The 22,880-nt window shown below is 45.0% G+C and overlaps 1 protein-coding gene across 2 annotated transcripts in view; it reads left to right on the top strand.

The window, feature by feature from the left end:
* Positions 1-22,880, top strand: part of LOC135374696 (uncharacterized) — a 58,785-nt gene that overhangs the window by 12,956 nt on the left and 22,949 nt on the right. Inside the window, exons 5-8 of one of the 2 annotated variants that reach the window (XM_064607614.1) lie at positions 8,454-8,571; positions 16,685-16,756; positions 17,765-17,894; positions 20,565-20,666. In XM_064607614.1, the coding sequence (XP_064463684.1) occupies positions 8,454-8,571; positions 16,685-16,756; positions 17,765-17,894; positions 20,565-20,666 (422 nt within the window). The remainder of the gene's footprint in view (positions 1-8,453; positions 8,572-16,684; positions 16,757-17,764; positions 17,895-20,564; positions 20,667-22,880) is intronic. The other variant, XM_064607615.1, reaches the window with a different exon arrangement.

Raw genomic sequence — 22,880 nt, 5'->3', positions numbered from 1 at the left:
TTTCTGCGCAAATACTTACTCCTGCATACACTTACTCCATCAACATACCAAGCAAAGTGAGTACTGACACTCAAAAACATATAACAAAAAACAAATTTCCTCTGCCGAGCGGCTTTCTCCTGCTCTACCTAGATGCTTACTTTTTCCCCTTACCTACATTCTGAGTAAAAGCAGTGAAAGAAGAAAAAAAATGCGAACATTTACACGCATTTGTGTCCCAATAGCTGTAACTGCAAGAAACCGTAGCGCACGCTATTAAACTGAGAGACACCCATTTCTGCCACCAGATAATTCCTGCATAATGCCACATACCCAGTCGCATTACCCTTGTGTAAAGAAAGCACAGGACAGGGATACACAAATTTCCTTAAGTGAGCAGGGAAAAAGCTTAGGTCGAACCGCTCAGGAATATTCGGAGAATCCCCGCTTATTGCTACGCGGCTAGCACAACATGACAGCAAAAAGATATTAGTGAAGGGTAAATATTGCAACACGACTGAACAAGTTCAGACATGCGACATCGCATACAAAATACTGCTCATCGGGAAAAGGGCTTAAGCCTGCGACCGAAAATCATAGAGCATACGGAACTTCATTTTTCTATTTCGCGTAAACTAAACGCGGTCTGCTTGGAAAATGACGCACAAATTTTCTTAGGGAGCAGAGAAACATAGGACTTTTTACTCCGTGCTCAGATACCAGCATTTCTGCTCAAAAAACCATGACTGCAAAATTAAGCACTGCTTACTTCATCAAGATATCGAACACCCAACAAAATCAAACAAACAACCCCACTTCCACTGATAGAACAATATTCAGCTTTTACCAGGAGGCTTTCTTCTGCGTAAACGTAGAGAAAATAAGAAAAGAGCAGCAAAAAATTACACGCACTTCTGCTCGCATAGCTAGAGAAAAGAGAACAAAATAAAATAACGAGGCACAGGCTAATAAACTGTGACAAAGACATTCATTTCTGCTATCAGATAATTATTGCGTAATGCTAAATACTCATTTGCATTGTCCCTGCGTGAAGAAAGCACAGAAAAAGGACACACGATTTATCTTAAGCGAGCAGGGAAAGTCACTTCTACTCCGACAGCTTAATACCATAAAGTCAGTCACAGACAGATACATACTAACAAAACTCCAACAACAGGACCGGCGTCGGGCATTCATAAAATACCCTGCCCAAAACAGACTTCACCAGGTTCGCGAGGCAATTCCATTAAAAACGCTCGTCCTATCCTAGATATCCTAGATATCCTAGATATAGCAATGCAAACGCGACTGCCCTTATTTTTTAAACAACTATTTCACGCGATAGTACATAAATGTATCACTCGTGTCGCACGAAAAGGCAAACAGATAGCACTTACTTATCAAGTGGGGTCCCAGCACACAGACACACAGACACACACTCACATTTTCACACTCACAAACACAGTCTATTTTCACAACCACATAAATCCATATTATTCCTCAGGTCCTAATAATGATCCTGTCATCAATCCTATCAATAATCATCCTACCATCGTCAAAAGAAGGCACATATATATATGCGAACGCAAAACAATAGGTCTTCGTTCCAGGTGTAATAGGATATCGTCACTCGGCCGGCGCGAACCAAAAAAAAGAAAGGAATGCATGTTCGCTATACATCCACGAAGAAAACGGTGCCGTGCTTCTGCGCAGCGATCATTATACAGGAGTGAATTCACTTCGTTTTCCTTTCATTTTCTTGCACTCATATATTTTGCAAGAATACTATAGAGTAGAACGTGTAAATGTGAACATCATTCGCTACACACTGTAGCTCTCATCATTTTTAAACTAAACCACTTAACATGTGTTCATAGGCTTTCACTAAATAGGTGAGCCAATAATGACTCTAAATAAAATCAAATCAAATAATCATTCACCATCGCTGGCTGAAAGTTTGGGTACCCAACAGAGCAGTGCGCTCCCATCAACGCGCCTTGGCCTGGCCTTACACACACACACACACACCCGAAGCCTTTTTGAATACATTCTGCTGTCGCCGGAATATAATATTTATCGCGAGGGTACTACAATGTCAGCTCTGTTGCTGTTTAAGTGATAAAACAGTGCGCTCACTCGAGAGCGAGAACGGGCCCGCGCGCGGCTCGCGTGGGGCGCGGTTCGGGCGCACTGTTTTATCTCTTAAGGCAGCACAGAAGTCATTTTTAACACCCAATTTTCCGCCCAGTTAATTAACACCCAGTTAAGTTAACACCCAGTTTAGTTAACACCCAGTCCCCGCGCCCTCTCAGTTTCTGAGTGGCTCTCGGATAGAGCAGTCGCACCGTCGCCGCAGGAGAAAAAGGTGAGTGATTTACCGACGTTTGCTTGTTTTTTTACCATGCTCGTGTTATGCCTTTTCTCGCTGTACGCACATGTTTAGACTTGTTTAGTGTAGTGTTGTGTGGTGACGCTGTGGTTAGGCCTTTTCTCTTGCATGCCTAGACTTGTTGAGCAGTGCTGCCATTTTTACTTGCCGCTAGTACTTTGTTGTTCTCTGTCTTTCTCGCAGAGAGCTACGATGCTGGCACCATCTGGTGTGTTGCCTCTGCAACCGTCGTGCCCCAGTCGCCCGCACCGGCGTGATTTCTTCAAGATGGTGTCGTTGATTTTCAAATAACTTTTTTCCCACTGTCTGCTTCCTTTCTATATAGTTTTTTTTTCTACAACCCAAGTTATACATATAAAATCCACGTCAAGTATTGCATTGAGTTAGATTTTGCACAATTTAAAAGTTTAAAAAATTTAAGTAAAAATATTTTAATATAATTGAAAGTAAAAAGTCACCAGCTCCGGTGGCGCAGCGGTAACGCGTGCGCTTGGAGACTGGGAGGTCCGCGGTTCGAATCCGCGGGCCGGCTGTGCCGTCTGGGGTTTTTCCTGGGTTTCCCTCAGATGTGTAATAGGCGTATGCCGGCACAGTTCCCCTGAAGTCGGCCCATGGACGCAGCTATCCTCCCCCCGAGCGGATTCCGCTCGGTCTTCCACTTCACCCTTTCCTCCTGTCCACCATCTTTCCCTTCCCGAGAAACATGCCGCCTAATCAGGCAGGCAGACCTCTCGGGTTCCTCCCAACGACACTCCTCCTCCTCCTCCTCCAGTAAAAAGTGCAATACTTGCCATGGATTTTCTGTGTAAAGCTTGGGTTGTATAATTACTACTGCAATGTTCCCTCCCCCACATTCCTGCCCCACTCGGCCGGGTTTGAACCAGATCTTGGGCTCAGCCAGTCAACACGTTAGCCTCTGAGCTACCGAGGTGGTCAGCCCAATACTGAAATTCCGAAATTGGCGCTGATGCTCAAACTGTATAGGCTCACACGTTGTCTGTAACTAATTTGAACGGTTGTTGAAAAGGGGTCGAAGCCACATCGCATATTGTGGTCTATGGAGGGTCAGACCATTTGGGATGCTCAGTGGCGGATTTCCAAACCAGCAATATCGCCGCGGACTCCAGTTCACGCGGCGTCACCGGCGTATAGCGGCCGCAGAACGCCATGAAATGACATTGCGGTCGCTTCTATTGTGTTCAGAGCGCGTTACTGGACGGATGATGAGCGAAAGGTGATCTGTTTAGGTGCCTCTGGTTGATGATAAGGCAATGTAGAAGCTTTTATGCGTCTTGCTTTTGGAACATGATATAGTCGATTGAAGGGACGAGCCTGTAAGGGGGAGAGAACGCCTTTACTGGTCGAAGGCCGAACGTAGGAAAAGGAACTGCAGTCACGTCTCGCGCCTCTGTGGCGCAAACTAAGCGGAGAGGTTCGCGCGAGCGGGGGAATCAAACGTTCGCATAGGACGCAATGTCTTTGGGTATTTCAACGCGGTCAAGCAGTGAACTTTTTTCCCCGCTTTCCATGCTGCTCTAAAGGGGCAGTAAAACAAGGTGTGCATTTCTCTGCATTATATCAGCGCAACTTATGCAGTGAAAGCTCGCTGTACTTATTATCGCTGAAATCCGAAAGGCGCTTGGATGTGGATGACATATTCAATGCACTCTGTCGCTTTTTAGCTCCACCCTGTGATCTCACTTGACGTCATTTTGACTTGGGGCTTTCCTCACCAATTATGAATGAATGAATTTTATTCCCACTTTAAGTCGTGGTTGGAGCCTTGAAAAAAAAAGTCGCAGTAACGACTTGACGGGTTCACAGCTCCCGTACAAAATGACATTGGTTAAGCGAGACGAAAAGCATCCGTGGAAGGTAAACTATAAATGCATGCAATATGAATATCTTTCTTTGACACTGTCAAAATGAATCAATAGGGGCTCGTTCAAGATGCAAGGCAATATATATGAACACTCTGTTCACCATATCTGATTCTCATCGGGGGATATGCCGAAACCTCTTGGCGCGATTATTATAAGAATAACTATGCTCTTTGAGGTCAATTAGTGATAAGATATTATCTAAGGACGTTTTATGAGCAGTACGGTAATAACACAAAAGTTTATATCGATACGGGTTATTAACAATAATCAGCGAGTACCGTTCAAACAAACCAGTTGTGGTGTGGTTATATGGTGGACGATCCAAAGTTCGGGGGAATTTATTTTGCAACACAAGCAACCTATGTAGGTTGGACATTTTCGTTGTTCCCATACCAAGAAGCAGTAGTTAAAATGTGTGTACAATAATGAGTTTTAAAGTAGCATAACTCGTTTGGTTAGATGCTTACGATATCTATACAGAAAACCAAAGAATCGCGATGCCTTGGAATGCACGTCATCAATGACCAAGAAAGTAGTAGTGTAGAAGAAAAAGTTACACCGAGAGTTTTGCATTTCCTACTATGTCGGCAACTGTGTTATCTATTTTAAGATTTACTGAGGGCTGAACTTGTTTTTGCGTTGAAGAAAACCGCCTTAGTTCTACTGGCGTTAGTGTTCAAACAGTTAGGATCAGCCAAATACTTTACCCGTTCCAGTACCTCATTTGCATGTGTGACTATCCCGTCAGGGTCTGAACCGTGAAAAAAGATGCTCGCATCGTCGGCATGTATGATAAACTATATGGTATGATAAACACTAAAGAGCAAAGGACCAAATAAGCTACCTTGCGCTGCAGTGCAGAAGACTAGCCATTAATGACAACCTTCTGATGCCTATTATCTAAATATGACGAGGACAGCGAAAGTGTCGGGCCCCGGATTCCACAACGCGACAGTTTTAGTAATAGTATCCTGTGTGAAAACGAATCAAATGCTTTGCTGAAATCAATAAAAATTCCCAGAGTAATGAGTTTCTTTTCAGTGTTTTATTAGTACGGTTCCTTTCTGTATGTTTGCGGCCTCCAAGGCCGCAAATAAAGTTGTTGTTGTACTAAAACAGCCAGCTCAGTCGATCTGTTCTTTCGGAAACCAAACTGCCATTATAATCAAGGGTTCCACGAATGATTTTACTTCACTTACGGAAATTGACTAGATGAATGTTAATGATATTACATTCAAGCCCTAAACGGTTCAAACATCAAACTGGAAAAGAAATGCATTCAGTTTAGCTATCACACTTGCACCACGTTTTCTAGCACGCAGAACACCGCAAGCGCGAATGAATATACGGCGCTACAGTTCCCGAATCTCAGGTAAGCGATGGGTCGTCGTCTTGGTCACCTTCGAATGGTTCGGACGACTGGGCTGACGTACTTTGGATTGAACCACGCGGCATCGCGTCACCATCTCGTGTGGCTCAGTGGTTAGTGTGCTGCCCATGTGACGTTGTATCTGAGAGGTACCGGGTGGGAATCGCGCCAGCCCAACTATTGACGTTCGCCTCGGCATTGGGCGCTTAGTATTGTTTAGTCGAGCCGGAGATGTCAGAGATGTCATGACGCTGAATTTCAGAACGACGGAGGGCGAAATGTACTTCTACAGAAGCAAACGCACCAATCCGCCTCACAGCTGATAATGAAGTCTGTTTATTGGCTGGAAATTTTAAACGTCACGTCCCTCCATAGCGTAGAACTCATCCCGGACTGCAAAAGACCACGTAGTCTGGAGTAGTAGTCTGGAGTAGAGGCAAAAGTCCACGTAGTGGTGGAGAGAAGCGTGCGGGTTACTCATGTTTGAAAGCATTTATATATGTCACTGAGCAGGCAGGAGCTGCTTGGGTATACTGCTTGTACGCGGTGGCCTTGGGAGAGAGAAATGTTTGGGATCACCTCTCAACCTTCCTGTTTCGGATTAATTCCATCCTAATAGAAATAGAATAAAATGAAAGTATGAAATACAGATAGCAACTATTTCACTGACCTCTCGCACTACTCCGTTACTTGAAGGTGTGGCGGCATATCCAGCGCCATCACATCAAGGCGCGAATAATAAATAGCCTTGTCTCGCTCAGCCCGAGCTCTCGCTCTGACCTGGCCTGGTCTCGATAGTGTTCAGTAGCACTACAAAGGTGCTAGTGGCCATCTTCAAGTTCGTTCAGTTCCTAATTTCAATTTGAAATGCAAAAATGTTGCCTACACTCTAAACCCAGTGACGGATAGCTGCCGTGTGATCAACTGGCACATTTTTATTAAAAAAAGGTGCCAGATGTCTTCAAGGGGCACGCGGTGCCTGCGAGAGCTGCGGGTGCCATATGCTCCCTGAAGCAACCGGTACGACATCCCTGCTGACGCCAGGAGCCACAGTGTACCGGACGTATCGAAGGGTTACTTGTACCCCCTAATACGCGAAACACATTGCGCCTCTCGAGTTCCCTAACAGAAAAATGACCTCCACGCTTCGCAAAAAAAGAAAAAGCAGAAAATGCTCCAAGCACATCGAACATGAAACACCAAATTTTATTGGCTTGCACATACCTTTAAATTGCATCCAGTACATAATCCTTTGCCGAATGGAAAGCATACACGGTTCACTAATCCCAACACACACATATGGAGCACACGTTGCACGGGCACACAACCCATCCGATGATCCGATGCACCAGGCAGTCCTCCAAATGCCGAACACACAATCCTCGAAACTTCGAACACGGAACACGACAGTTCCTCAAACGAAATGACCGAGGAACAATTGTCCAACAAGTGGCAACAGACACCAATTCCATGTGAGAAGCAGTTGCAATCTTGAACGCGTATGTGTGACCGTTGAGACAGGAAACAACCTGTAAAGACACCGAAGTGAATATTACGCTGGTATTGTTCCAACGTTAATGCTGGAATAGTATTCCATTTTGTAACTCACCTCCTCGTAATCGATACAGTCCCACGGTCACCTATAACGAAAGGAAAGAAGGTTAGCTTTGCTCAATTGGTAGAGCCCTGGACCGGTAATCCAGAAGATGTGGGTTCGATCCCTACAGCTGGCTAACCTTTTCAGTGACTTTCATCTTTCGTCGTTGATTTCTTAAGCAATTTGAGGCTTTGTTTGTATATGTCCTTTCTGTGTTGTTCCAGCCTCAGAACATCAGTTTATCTGTTGTTCAACAGGTGCCCCTTGCATCGATTTCCGTCGTATGAATGTGTGTATCGGTGAGCAAAAATGTAAGAGTGAAAGGAGGATGAGTGCGAGAGAGTGGCTGGTTTGTCGTCTCTTCAGATGACGCACCCCGAAAGTCGCTGGAGAGGCGTGTTAGCTTAGCTCAATTGGTAGAGCCCTGGACCGGTAATCCCGAAGATGTGGGTTCGATCCCTACAGCTGGCTAACCTTTTCAGTGACTTTCATCTTTCGACTATTAACCTCGCTTGTAATGTACATCGTCGCTTCACCGATGCAGTCGATCCTCTCCTGCCGCCATTTGCAATGCGTCCACCGTCTGCAACAGAATGTACTTCGATTGTCAAACACGAGTGAAACGCAGGTGTCGTACGATGCATCACAGCTAGGTTGACTTACCCTGAAAAAACATTAGACCTGTACTTAAAAAGCAAGGTGTCATCCTTCTCAAAAGCGAGGTTGCAACGCAGACAGCGGGCGGGAAGGAACGTACTGCGGGAGAATACGTTGTGCCATGTCACTCCTCACCGGAGGAGCGTGGGGCAACGTAGTACGCTCCATCGAAGTCACGCATATTCAGCCGGCACACGCATTATTCAACAAGCACACCAGTACGAGGTTCAGGTGACGGCTTTGTACCTGCTGAAATTTGGCGATGAGGTTCGCTGGGCTTGCTATTTGATTACCGTTACCGCTGTTTCCAGACGGTTACGGCTGTGTACCCGCTGCACTTTCTGAGGGAGCTTTTTTAACTGGCACATGTCCGTCACAGGATTTAGACTGTAGAGCTTGCAGAGTCTGTCTGGGTCAGGCAAGGTGTGTCTAGCGAAGTGAATTGCTGGCGGAACTGCAACGGCTGTCTCTGCCGGGCCGTTCTAGTACAGAAATATGTGATTCTTCGATTGTGGTCGATAGAGTATCATGATATCTTCATTGTGTCCTTCATTGTTTAAGTGTGCTGACTTGTTTCAGACTGGTACGAAGATAAAACAGGACCCTGTGGAGGACGTTTGCTGCCCAACATCTACTACGACCCTCCCTTTTCCTACCTAGCTGTTACACATTGTATGTGGTCCAACACCCTGGTCAGGTACGTCTTTTATGCGGGAATACGCAAATTCAGTGGAGTATACACTAAGTACACACTATACACATAAGAGGACATGCGTAGAAAAGCTTGCCCATGGGGTCCATGACGACGAAGCATGACCTTATAGGTAGTGATGAGTGCGGGCACGAAAGTTCGTACCCGCACACGTACCGCAACCGCACAACCCGCATCCGTACCCGAACATCCCGACGCCTATCCGCATACCAGCCGATATACCCGCAGCCCAATGCGTACTCATATATGAATTATATGCCACATGATCGTGACGGCACGAAATGAGTTATTGATACTGAGGACAATGTCCTTCCTTTAGCGAGCCATTTTTCCAACGCGTACGCTGTGGCCACTGCGGACATGGTTGCCAGCTTACTCATGCGAAGTGTACCAGTCTTGGTGTCGAAAGATAGCCGAAGTTAGCCCTATGTGGCAAACAATAACAACAACTTTATTTTGAGATGACGAATTGGATGTGGAACGTCTTGTAAAGTATTTTGGGCCAAATGTTCGAATGAATCGGGTCATACACCCCAATCCAACGGGTTGGTTCTGCGCCTGCTGGTACTGCGGGTATACCTCCGTAATCCGCTGAGGCAGTGCGAGTCTACCGGCACCTTGCCCGCAACCCGCGATGACACGGAATTGTGTACTCGAAAATAACAAACTTGCGCGGGTACCCGCGGCTATCCGCGGGTTTACCCGCACTGCAGTCATCTTTCCTTATAAGCACAACGACAAGGACGCGACGTAACAACACAACGCCAGCCTGTGTTGTGTAGTTACATACATCATTGTACTTGTTACAAAGTTGTTGTTGTGTTTCGTTGTAAAAAACTGTTTTCTCAACGCAATGCGGGCGACAAGAATACGTATCCGTAACGCATGCATTGCCTTCAGCAAAGATATTTCATCTTTGAACTCCAATTGGCCATGCAATGGGAGCACGAACTGCTTCTTGAATAGGTTCATTGATTTTCAGTCCAATGTGTGGGAAAAGCACAACTGATCGAAAATTTGATCCAATTGAAAATTTTCTAATTGGACCCTTTACTTTTTTTCGACTGGGACGATTATCCGAACTGTACTACCAGCATGCTCTGGTATGATGCACCTCCTTAATTTCATCACAAGGAATATAGCGTTTTTGAGACACAGCTGTTACACCCTTGTCTTGTGGCTTACACAGTGCGACTTCCGGTATACACTTCCTTAAAACTTTGGCCTTTTTTGGCAAGGTAAGACGTCCTGTAATAATGCGGTTCCCAATGTTTCGCTCTACTTGGAGTTCGTCAGCCTGGCGCTGCGCCAGGCTAACGAGCTCCAAGTAGAGCGAAACAGCTGTCCCTGGCTGGGAGTGCACGATCAAATTGTAAACATATGCTCAACGTGCAGCTACAGAGCTTCGGCTATTTTTTTGCTTTATATATATATATATATATATAAGTGAAATAATAAGACTTGGACTACAGATTACACGAACGTTAACAAAAACTAATTTATTTAATGGGCAATTTAACACATAGATTAAAAAAAGAATGGTCGACGTTTCGACAGACCTCTCTCTCTCTTCTGTCCTGACTCTTTTTGTCTCTTTTGTCTCTTTTAGTCTCTTTTTGTCCTGATGAAGACAGTGCCACTGTCGAAACGTCGACCATTCTTTTTTTAATCTATGTGTCACATTGCCCATTAAATAAATTAGTTTTTGTTAACGTTCCTGTAATCTGTAGTCCAAGTCTTATTATTTCACTTTTATTCAACTTCATAGCCGTCTGATATATTAACCTATTTGTTCTATATATATATATATGCAATACGCTACAAAATTTAGGTTCGAACGACCAGGATGTTGAATATAGATAGGGGAGAAAAGACACCAGAGACTGACGTAGGGAGTAGGGGAAAGTTATTTATTAAGCTGGCATTTAAACTAAGGGTCTGGGGAAGTCTACGTTTCGGCGGAAGCTCCGCCTTCTTCGGGACTGAGAGGAAAATCTCTGTACAAGGTCTTTTAAAAGGTTACAAAAGTGTCGTCACAGTTGGTACAATTCCACTGCGAGGCAGTCGTTAGTGAGTCATGTTCTGGAAGATTCCGGAAGGTTCCTGGGTCATCGGCCGGGGAGATTACGTGCCAGAGCCTTGGGTCGCGCTCGTTGAAAACCTGTTGTCCAGGGTGTTCTTAGAGTCATTGTGTCCAGCTGTAAAGAAAAGAAGAAAAGAGGCAGCGGGCACTCCGAGGACATACAGAAAAAAAGTTATCCGGATATGCTTCTTACAGTTGATAGCACTCCTTTATCCTCATTTATTACAGATTGGAATTTGTAGATCAAGTACCATTCGCGTTGCTCTCTGCAGCGATCGGATGTGAAATTTGACTCTAAAATAAAAAGTGCGACGTTATTAATGGAATGACCGGGTCGACTAAAATGGCGAGAAACCGGGAGGCTACCTTTTTTCGAAACATCTGATCGGTGGTTATTGAATCGAATCCTAAATGAATTTTTACTTTGACCTACATATTGCGCGGAGCATGTTGTACATTGAATGATATAAATAATGTTACTGGAGTTACAGTCAAAGTCGCCATTGATTTTAAGGGAGAAGTTGGAGTTTGTACTCTTGACCGCTGCCGTGCTTTGCATTGATTTGCATATTTGGCATCTTTTACCATTGCATGGATGGCATCCCGCCGTAGGTGTTAATGGTTTGGGAACTTTGGAGTTGACTAGTCTATCTTGGAGGTTGCGGGCACGTCTGTAGGTAACTCGTGGCTTCTCGGCAAATATTTGTCGTGTCCGTTCAGATTGCAGAAGGATGCTATGTTTGCGGTGGAGGATACTGTTAATATTACCCGCGCCTGCACCAAAGGTAAGAACAAGGTTTACGCGATCGCCCTTGGGTTCGTCGTTGCGTTTACCGAATAAGTTCCTCCGGTCTGCTTGTCGTGCTTTGGACAGGGCGTCTCTTACTAGACTGGTTGGAAAATTACGATTAACGAAGGTCTGCTCTAATTCCGCGAGGTTTTTGTTTAGAACATCGTCGTCCGAGCAGATCCTCCTGTATCGGAGTGCCTGGCTATAAGGAATGGCGAGTTTAGTATGGCGCGGGTGGCAACTGTTAAAGGAAAGATACTGCTGAGCATCAGTTGGCTTTCGGTACAGGTCAGTGGAAAAACCCTTCCCGGTTAAGGTTACTTTTACATCTAGGAAATTAACAGTCGTTGCCGAGAAGGAGTGGGTGAACTTCATTGCGGGGTGTAGCAGGTTGAAATCGCGAATGAATCCTGTGAGATCTTCTTCGGAGTGTGGCCAAAGCATGAATATGTCGTCCAAGAAGCGTTTGTATAGACTAGGTTTTTTGTCGCGCACGGCTAGAAATTTTTCCTCTAGTGCACCCATGAAAATATTTGCGTACGTTGGTGCCATCTTGGTTCCCATAGCTGTGCCATTTATTTGTAGATAGTGGCGGCCGTCAAATTCGAAGTTATTATTTTTGAGGATCAAGTTGAGTAGAGTTGGTAATACAGATGGGTCAACCGCGCGATCGGAGTACTTCAGATACGCCGCCTCCGCTGCTAGCACGCCATCCTCATGTGGGATGTTAGTGTAAAGGGAGGTAACGTCTAGCGTTACAAGCAAGCTTGCATTGGGTGGTTCACATTTGCTAAGTATTTCGAGGAAATGGTTGGTGTCCTTAATATATGAGGGTAATCGGGGAGGTATATCTTTATGGAGGTGGTCAACGAAGCTAGAAATTTTCTCCGTGGCGGTGCCGATTGAGGAAACTATAGGTCGCCCTGGGTTTCCTGGTTTATGGATTTTCGGTAACATGTAGAACCTGCCTGGTTTAGGGTTTTGGGGGGCTAGAAATTCATATAGGCAGGAGTCGATTATTTCACACGCTTTTAGGGATTTTAGGGTTTCGGTGATTTCGGCAGCTATCTTATCTGTTTTATCACTGTCAAGCGGCTCATAGAACGTGTTACAGCCCAGTTGTCGGAAGCCCTCGTTAAGGTAGTCCTGTTTGTCCATCACTACGATTGCCCCTCCCTTGACTGCCCTTTTGATAATGATATCGCCACAGTTCTGTAAGTCGGAGAGGCTGCGCTGCTCAGCTGCTGTTAAATTTGGTTTAGTTTTGCGGTTAGATGAATTGTTGTATGCGTCAAGTACATCCCTTTGAACAGCCTTGATGTACATATCCAGGGCTTTGTCGCGGTTGGCATCGGGTGTGAAATCAGAAGTTGGTTTAAAGGGATTCGGATTGGAGTTAGGTTTGTCGAAAAAATATTCTTTTAGGCGCATACGTCTTGCGAAATTGTCCAAGTCAAGATGGAGTTGGTATTCATTTAGTTTAGCGTTGTTGGGGCAGAATGACAGACCCCGATTCAGAAGTGAGAATTCTGAGTCGGTGAGGGTGCGGGATGACAAGTTCACAACGTTTTGTGATACAGTTACACGTTGTTGGACGGAAGAGGCCGCACCGTCCAATTCACCATCATGATCACGTTGAAGTTGGGGCAGTAATAATTGAGTAGAGGTGACCGGGTGTTTATTTACCGAGATACTTTCTGGAGGCGTTTCATTATTATCAGCTAAAATAGGTGAGCAGACTCCGTCCCTGGCAAGTTTTTTGTGTTTAGTTCTCGATACGAGCTGTTCACGGGACCTGCAAAATTTTGACAATTCTTCTTGATGGGCGTCGGATAATGTCACGACATTATCCGACGCCCATCGGGGTCTGTCATTCTGCCCCAAAAACGCTAAACTAAATGAATACCAACTCCATCTTGACTTGGACAATTTCGCAAGACGTATGCGCCTATAAAAGAATATTTTTTCGACAAACCTAACTCCAATCCGAATCCCTTTAAACCAACTTCTGATTTCACACCCGATGCCAACCGCGACAAAGCCCTGGATATGTACATCAAGGCTGTTCAAAGGGATGTACTTGACGCATACAACAATTCATCTAACCGCAAAACTAAACCAAATTTAACAGCAGCTGAGCAGCGCAGCCTCTCCGACTTACAGAACTGTGGCGATATCATTATCAAAAGGGCAGTCAAGGGAGGGGCAATCGTAGTGATGGACAAACAGGACTACCTTAACGAGGGCTTCCGACAACTGGGCTGTAACACGTTCTATGAGCCGCTTGACAGTGATCCAACAGATAAGATAGCTGCCGAAATCACCAAAACCCTAAAATCCCTAAAAGCGCGTGAAATAATCGACTCCTGCCTATATGAATTTCTAGCCCCCCAAAACCCTAAACCAGGCAGGTTCTACATGTTACCGAAAATCCATAAACCAGGAAACCCAGGGCGACCTATAGTTTCCTCAATCGGCACCGCCACGGAGAAAATTTCTAGCTTCGTTGACCACCTCCTTAAAGATATACCGCCCCGATTACCCTCATATATTAAGGACACCAACCATTTCCTCGAAATACTTAGCAAATGTGAACCACCCAATGCAAGCTTGCTTGTAACGCTAGACGTTACCTCCCTTTACACTAACATCCCACATGAGGATGGCGTGCTAGCAGCGGAGGCGGCGTATCTGAAGTACTCCGATCGCGCGGTTGACCCATCTGTATTACCAACTCTACTCAACTTGATCCTCAAAAATAATAACTTCGAATTTGACGGCCGCCACTATCTACAAATAAATGGCACAGCTATGGGAACCAAGATGGCACCAACGTACGCAAATATTTTCATGGGTGCACTAGAGGAAAAATTTCTAGCCGTGCGCGACAAAAAACCTAGTCTATACAAACGCTTCTTGGACGACATATTCATGCTTTGGCCACACTCCGAAGAAGATCTCAAAGGATTCATTCGCGATTTCAACCTGGTACACCCCGCCATGAAGTTCACCCACTCCTTCTCGGCAACGACTGTTAATTTCCTAGATGTAAAAGTAACCTTAACCGAGAAGGGTTTTTCCACTGACCTGTACCGAAAGCCAACTGATGCTCAGCAGTACCTTTCCTTTAACAGTTGCCACCCGCGCCATACTAAACTCGCCATTCCTTATAGCCAGGCACTCCGATACAGGAGGATCTGCTCGGACGACGATGTTCTAAACAAAAACCTCGCGGAATTAGAGCAGACCTTCGTCAATCGTAAGTCTAGTAAGAGACGCCCTGTCCAAAGCACGACAAACAGACCGGAGGAACTTATTCGGTAAACGCAACGACGAACCCTAGGGCGACCGCGTAAACCTTGTTCTTACATTTGGTGCAGGCGCGGGTAATATTAACAGTATCCTCCACCGCCACCATAGCATCCTTCTGCAATCTGAACGGACACGACAAATATTTGCCGAGAAGCCACGAGTTACCTACAGACGTGCCCGCAACCTCCAAGATAGACTAGTCAACTCCAAAGTTCCCAAACCATTAACACCTACGGCGGGATGCCATCCATGCAATGGTAAAAGATGCCAAATATGCAAATCAATGCAAAGCACGGCAGCGGTCAAGAGTACAAACTCCAACTTCTCCCTTAAAATCAATGGCGACTTTGACTGTAACTCCAGTAACATTATTTATATCATTCAATGTACAACATGCTCCGCGCAATATGTAGGTCAAAGTAAAAATTCATTTAGGATTCGATTCAATAACCACCGATCAGATGTTTCGAAAAAAGGTAGCCTCCCGGTTTCTCGCCATTTTAGTCGACCCGGTCATTCCATTAATAACGTCGCACTTTTTATTTTAGAGTCAAATTTCACATCCGATCGCTGCAGAGAGCAACGCGAATCGTACTTGATCTACAAATTCTAATCTCTAATAAATGAGGATAAAGGAGTGCTATCAACTGTAAGAAGCATATCCGGATAACTTTTTTTCTGTATGTCCTCGGAGTGCCCGCTGCCTCTTTTCTTCTTTTCTTTACAGCTGGACACAATGACTCTAAGAACACCCCGGACAACAGGTTTTCAACGAGCGCGACCCAAGGCTCTGACACGTAATCTCCCCGGCCGATGACCCAGGAACCTTCCGGAATCTTCCAGAACATGACTCACTAACGACTGCCTCGCAGTGGAATTGTACCAACTGTGACGACACTTTTGTAACCTTTTAAAAGACCTTGTACAGAGATTTTCCTCTCAGTCCCGAAGAAGGCGGAGCTTCCGCCGAAACGTAGACTTCCCCAGACCCTTAGTTTAAATGCCAGCTTAATAAATAACTTTCCCCTACTCCCTACTTCAATCTCTGGTGTCTTTTCTCCCCTATCTCTATATATATGCAATATATATATATGTATATGCGATAGGCATGCTACTTTCACTATTCTCTCTGGGCCGGCGGCGTTCTTGGCCATATGTTGCTCAACCGTCAAGCGACTAATTACCTAAGAATCGTTGAAAAAGCTGCGAAGCTGTCCCAAAAGAGAACATCTGTTCCTTACGGTGACATCATATCGTTACCATTTTGATAAAGAATCCGTTCGGTACATAGTCCGCGAAAAATTTGTGGAGGAACTCCTTTTTTTCTTGATGTTCTTTCTTTTCTGTTCATTGCGCATCTTCGGAGACGCGTCTTTTCTTCACCCCCAGTGTGAGAGGGTGGAGGAGCACAGTACCGCCTCATGCATCGAAGATGAGCTTTAACTTGCAGAAATAAAACAAAAGCGTGTGTATGGGGTGACTCTATCTGAACTGCCCTTACCTTGGGTTGCATTTTCTGTTTTCTGATAATATTTTTTCCAGGACGCAAGAGGCGACAGTGTGGTCTTTCTTCCTCTCACATTGGGGAAAGAAAGAAAGACGGGTCTCCGAAGATCCGAAATGAACAAAATAAAGAAAAGTCAACGTACAGGTGGACGCATCATCACAGTATCATGCGCGCAGGGAAGAATTTGAAAATATTTGAGAAGGAAGAAAACAAATGCACAAAAATATTCCGCTACGCTAAACATTTCGGGATTGCCGTTGTTTTCAAGTCATTTTCTTCAGCAAGACGCTCTAAATGTACGTGAAAGTATTGTACGCTTGCAGCAGTTGGAGATTGCCACATGTGCGCCACGAAGTCTCAGAGGCAGTCAATAAGCTCACATGACCATATGACTCTCGTTTTGCAGGATAGTGAACACGAGTGAATGCGATGACATGCATCTTGATCAATGCTACCAACATCTCATCCCTGCATATAAGTAAGGGTCACCTTTCATAATGGCTTCTCTCAGCGGATGAGTCGGTAGCGTATCCAAAGCGCCGATCCAAAGATAGCGGATTCTAAGCAGGCCGATGACGCTGGTTACTTTTTTTGGAAGGGTACAAATCGCTGAGGAACTCCGGTGTGGATGGTTTTTATATGTTGATAGTACGTCCATGGAATATCCAGTGGATTAAAATGGATATCTATTACACGTGCACAATATCCAGGACTACACGTCTTATGGATGTTCATAAGACGTTTCTGGTTATCTGGGAAGATTCAAAGCAGGCCGATGACGATGGTAAGTTCTTTGGAAGGGCACAAGTTGCTGAAGAACGCAGTCTTCCACGACTGACATTAAATCTGGTGTCTCATGTGCCGAGATTTCGGCACATGAAAAAAGCAAAAAAAAAAGTAACGTGTGGACAACGTTAATCCACAGACGCGACCGTCTTCGCGTCGCTCGTGATCGCACTTGTCTGGCGACAAAAAATTTCGAACTATGATTATGATCACGATTACTTACCTTCGCAATGGGACAGTTGGCCTCCATGAAGGGGGAAGGTGCTTACATTAACGTATAAACTACGTGTTTTCTACACTGCGCGTAAGCAATACCGTTCGAAGGTAGACATGGAATGATGGGAATGATGGCATGTAGTCTTGAGTCGGAGTGCCAACATGAAAGGAAGGCTGCTGAATAGCCGCATTGTTTTCATAAAAACTCAGGCAACAGATGTTGCCTGTCCCAGTCGCAGAGCCCACTGGTGCCCTTGCCTGATGCCCCTCAACGGAGAGCAGAGCATAGACGCTTAGCACGAAGACGCAAATACGGCTCGCATTTACAACTACTAAGAAGTCAGAACAATGTCTCTCAATGGTGATTAGCTCCGAGAGTGTTGAAGATGGCCATCTTAGTTCCTGTTTTGGGACAGCTCTTTTCCAATAGCGTACCTACTCTGCCTGTACGAAAATTTCTGGAAGCTAATTTGTTTATTTACAGGGACGACTTGAATAGAAGTCTATGCTACACAACGACAGACACGCAAAATGCGCCTACATTTTCAGGAGTAGTAGGATTCAACGTAGATAATTTCTGTAAGGCGAGCGCTCTTATAGATGGACTAACAGCGGTAAGCATCACTACGGGAAAAAATCATATATTTCGTATTTTCGTGTTGTTTAAATTGTTGAAATGTAAACGAGGTCGTAGCGCTGGGAAGTAATAGAACGCTTGTTTTTTTCGATTGTGCGAACTTTTTTCTGCGAAAATACTTTGTTTTGAATTTTCCGGTAACTGCATTTCCAAGGAAATTGTTTCGCGCGTGATGAAAAGAAGATACGAGGATTGACGGCATTAACGTTTAATAGCGATGGATCGTATTAATGATTGATTAGTATTGTGCGAGCTCCAAGCGTCTCAGCAGCAGACTATTAGTGATGAGGTACTCTGGTACTACAGACGGACCGCTTCTTGATAGAACCAAAGAATAGATCCGATACTCAGGTTTAAGGAAACCCAGTGTTGCAAACCTAGTGGAGTTATTGCCGTGGTGTCCTCTTCACATATGATTAGTGATACCTCCCAAGCAGCACGCCAATATTGGTCCAATATTGGCCCAATGTGGGCTGCCAATATGGGGGTGCACATATTGGCAAGCCCGTTTTGCGCCAATATTGCCAATATTTCTGTAATATCACCAACGGGGAGTTCGTGTAATAATAAAGAATTATCCTGTATAATATTCACCACCGATAATACTTTTCTCTGATCTTTGCTTTTTTATTTCTGCGGATCTAATTGATCCACGTTGCACATGATTGCAAAAAAAGCAGACAAAACACGGCATCGCCCAAAAAGAACGAACAACTACGCCCGCCTTGCTGAAGGCCACAAGCAATCCCACGCAGCTGCCAATGCCAAAGATCCCTCAGAAGCCTTCATTGGGATCGCAATATTCTGTGAACTAAAAATTTCCCACCCGCTCCGAGACTACAAAGGAGCGAAACACTTTCGTGACGGTGACGGACATACGCCAGAGCAATTCACACGGCTTGCAGCAACTTGAAAGCACCTAATTTTACAGAAGAGCCATCCCTTCCTATCAGACATTGTGTTTTTTACTTAAAGGATAGCGAAGGAAGATGGCGGCTATTTCCAGAACGGGGAATGTTGAGTTGTCGAATTCTAGCGAACCTGACATTGGGATTGCCAAGTACGTTGACAGTTTCGAACTATGTGTATCATCTGCGGGAAGTTGTTGGATGTAACGATGTCCTGAATTGGGTATTTCACACGGTTCAACGTTCAATCTTGACGTGCTGCTTGGGCATTTGTGCAACACGGGTACGTACAATTTTCTATATTTTGAGTCAATATGGGGTGTACGCGGGCAATATGGGGCCCATATCGCCAGGATTTTTCCAATATTGGCTCAAAGTGGGCATTATGGGGCCTGTATTGTCCATTTTCATCCAATATGGGAAAACTCTTGGCGAAACAGGCCCCATACTGGACCCGTATCGCCAATGACCAGCCAATATGGGCCCAATATTGTGTGCTGCTTGGGTCCACTGACACAATGAATACGTCACTCACAAAGCAAGTCGTCTACCTCAGGCGGATCCTTCGCCTCGCAACCAGAGAAACAAAACTCCTGGCATGTATACATCATTTTTCTCAACACAACTGTATCTGTGCTATTTCGGATCTCAACACTAAACAGTACATTATTTACTACACCTGAAGGCACTTCAGGAAAAGCACGCTTCACCGGAGTACTACCGGTTTCAGCTATAACAACACTCTGAAAGATGTGTCCTTCATGTGCGTTTGATAGGAGCCCCGAAAGTGGAGAATACGAGGCCTCTGCTTAGACACCACGTTAGGAAACACGCGTGACGCAACATTAAGCACGGTGTCAAAGCATAGACATCATTTTGAGGTCATGTCGTTTTAGCGCTTGTCGACATATTCCGATTGGCTTCATGCCAGAAGACGAACGTATTTTGGCAACGTCAATGCTTCTTCCGAGACATAGTAGCAGATTTCCCCTCAGCTTAAGCCAATCGCATCGACTCAGTGTGTAATAGTAGGTCGCCATCGCATCATTGAAAGTGGTCAACAGTAGGAGACCTCATGTAGAAAACTGAGTGTTTAGTGCGAGATTATCGGATGAATATAACTACCGAGGTCGAAAGACGCCCGGAACAGTGCACAAAAAGAGTAAACGGACTATTTACAAACGATTTTCGAGCGGATCACGGGTGCGGCCATATTTATGGTCACGTGTAGGTTGACATTTGCTGTGACGTGCGACCAGGACCTGTCCTAAATGCATTGCCTTCTCCCAGCACGTTTTCGTCTATGGAGCAACATTGGACGCTGCAACTGTGCCGTCGAGACAGGGGAATTTCCTTGCGTGTCAGGCCGACTTCGGCGAGAACCGTCCTTATATCCATGCCGAAAGTAGAATACTCTTTTAAACGCCACACAACTGTGCCACAAAAGGTGCCGAGTAATAAAGACTCATAGCCGTAGGGATGATCACATGCATTTGATTTCAGGCTTGATCCGAAGCACGCAATTGGCGCCAGGCGCTGCGTCAAGTCCTGGCGCTAGCGTGAAGTAAACTAAAAATAAAACGTTATAGTTCAGTCCAAACCCGGGCCCCGTTAAAATTCATCTAATGCTGTTGATTCTGAAACTTTACTGAAAATGCTCATGGGTGTCATTTTCATGTGTGATGTGTGACAATGATATGGTGAGTGATGAATACACGTCTCGTCTGTCACCGTTCTAGGGCAAAGGCTCTACAGTGAGCAAATCGTGTACCACGCAGTGTGGGGTTTCGGGACACACGTATGACACCAACTTCTTTGGTCCATGCAAGGCTCCGCAGACTGTAAGTGCATAGGGCAGAGTCAACACTATCTAGATGGATAAAGCCTTGTCACCCGTGGATGTGGCGTAGCCAATCAGAACAGTGTTTTTCACGGCGGTAGCAAATCCCGGTCGAACCTTCAGCTTCACCGGTCCTGGGGAGCGTCTCCACTCTTTTTTCCAAATTGGATTATGGATGTGCTGTGTACGTTTCAGCACGGCCATCAACACTTAAAATCCTGGGTCCAGTAGGTCTCCAAGGACTACGTTTAGTTTTCAGAGCTTCGCCAATACAATGGCTGTACATATAATCAAATCAGTGGTCTTTAGAGCAACACAGGTTTTACCTGGCTCCTTCATATGCATTAAGAATCAACATATCAATGTGTGAAAGGCACACCGTTCAGACAGCATTTCTTGAACAGGCATTCAGCTGTGTCTTCTTTTAGCGTTCGAATGTCACAACCAGTTCATCACTATGGCTTTCCAGAGTACAACTCTATCATCCTTGAGTCAAGTAAAAAACTCATCCATGGCAGCGCCTCCAAACATGTACCTCTCCAGATACAACAAACGTGAAACTGTGAAACACAATACTGCAACAGGAATTTGAGGTGCGAAAGGATAGCTTTGGCAGCCACATAGAGTACACTGATGGTTCAAAGGGTGTTTCCGAGGTATCATGCGCTATGGTCACTGGCACTGTTACAAGGTCACATCGTGTGAAGGTCACCATGTCTGTCTTCACAGCAGAAGTGTATGCCATAATTTTAGCCCTTAATTATATCTTACAAAATCGTATTAAATCATCAGTCATATACGCAGATTCTTTGACTCATTACAGACTATATGTAGCATTCATTGCACAAAAGACCCCATTGTCTATCGTGCAAGGAACCTAGCAAGCACACAGTTTATCGGTTACTTTTCTGCTGGGTACCCTGCCATGTTGGGATACCAGAAAATGAAAAGGCCGATCGAGCAGCTGCTGCTGCCCTAACATGCGACATAACGCCCTTTGACATTCCATCAAAAGATGTCGGGCTATATGTTTAAAAAGCAGCAGACACTGGCAGAGCTTTTGGAACCAACAGACAAGCAACAAATTACGCACTATAAAACCTATTCCTCCATCTGCATCCAATCAACTGTATGAGGTGCTATCCTGTCGGCTCCGCCTGGGACACACCTATTTAACACATGAATATCTCTTACGGGAAGTAGACTGTCCCGAATGCAGTGACTGTGGGGAACAACTCTCAATCTTTCACATCCTCATTGTATGCCCAGCCTACCAGCATCTCCGTGAACGTCATTTTGTTTCGTGCAATAGAAACTTCTTGCCACTGCGCACCCGGCTCTTCAGCTCGGCAATGAAAGTTTTGTACCCTTTGAAAAGGTATACATGTTTTTTTAGAGATACCGAGTTTTTAAAGGATCTGTGATTTTAATTACTAACCCAGCACTTAGCACTGGTTTAGTAAGCACAAAAATTGTACCTAGGTAAAACTTAATAACGCCACTAATGCGCCACAAAAAAAAAAATCAAATCAAATCAAAGCTTTTAGCTGTCGTAGCCACATAGATGAACCACTGCCGTCCAGGCGTAGTAAACAGGAAAACTTCAAAATAAAGCTCAAAACTGTCCCATATTTCTATCGTCAGTAACTTTGTGGAAAGTGTTCTTTTTATCTACAGATTCGTGTCTATAGGTTTTCGGAGTTATTGGATTCGTAACAGGGCGCACCGCAATCAGACGAAGTCAGGCTTTGTGTCCACGTAGAGAAGGAGGGAGAGGAGGTAATAAGCAGACCTTCTGTATCTAGGTGGCGTTGGCAGAGGCCGCAATGTGAAAATGTTGGAAGAGCGCAATACAGCATAACCGGCGCGGATTGTTTCCCGGTGCCATTGTTATATGGCGTCTAGTTCCTCTACACCGTCGTCGTCATTAGCGATGCGACGCCTTAGCACCATGTGCGGAACACATGGATTACATATGATCAGTGTTCTCTTGCTGGGTGATAACAATCGTGCCGTTCGTACGAATACGCTGCTGTCTTTTTTGGGTGTTGTCCTGTCAAAATTCCAGAACGCTTTTAGAAAAACAGAACAAAGTTATTTTATGTGCCGCTAAACATACGAGAGAATGACGTTGGGACGGATTGCACACTTGCAATACAGGGCGATATTAGCGACACTTCCCCGTTAACGGCTCAAACTTCGCAATATGGGGTCC

Source organism: Ornithodoros turicata, unplaced genomic scaffold (assembly GCF_037126465.1).
Source record: "Ornithodoros turicata isolate Travis unplaced genomic scaffold, ASM3712646v1 Chromosome99, whole genome shotgun sequence".
NCBI classification, from domain to species: domain Eukaryota; kingdom Metazoa; phylum Arthropoda; class Arachnida; order Ixodida; family Argasidae; genus Ornithodoros; species Ornithodoros turicata.
This window is presented reverse-complemented; position numbering and strand designations above follow the sequence as displayed.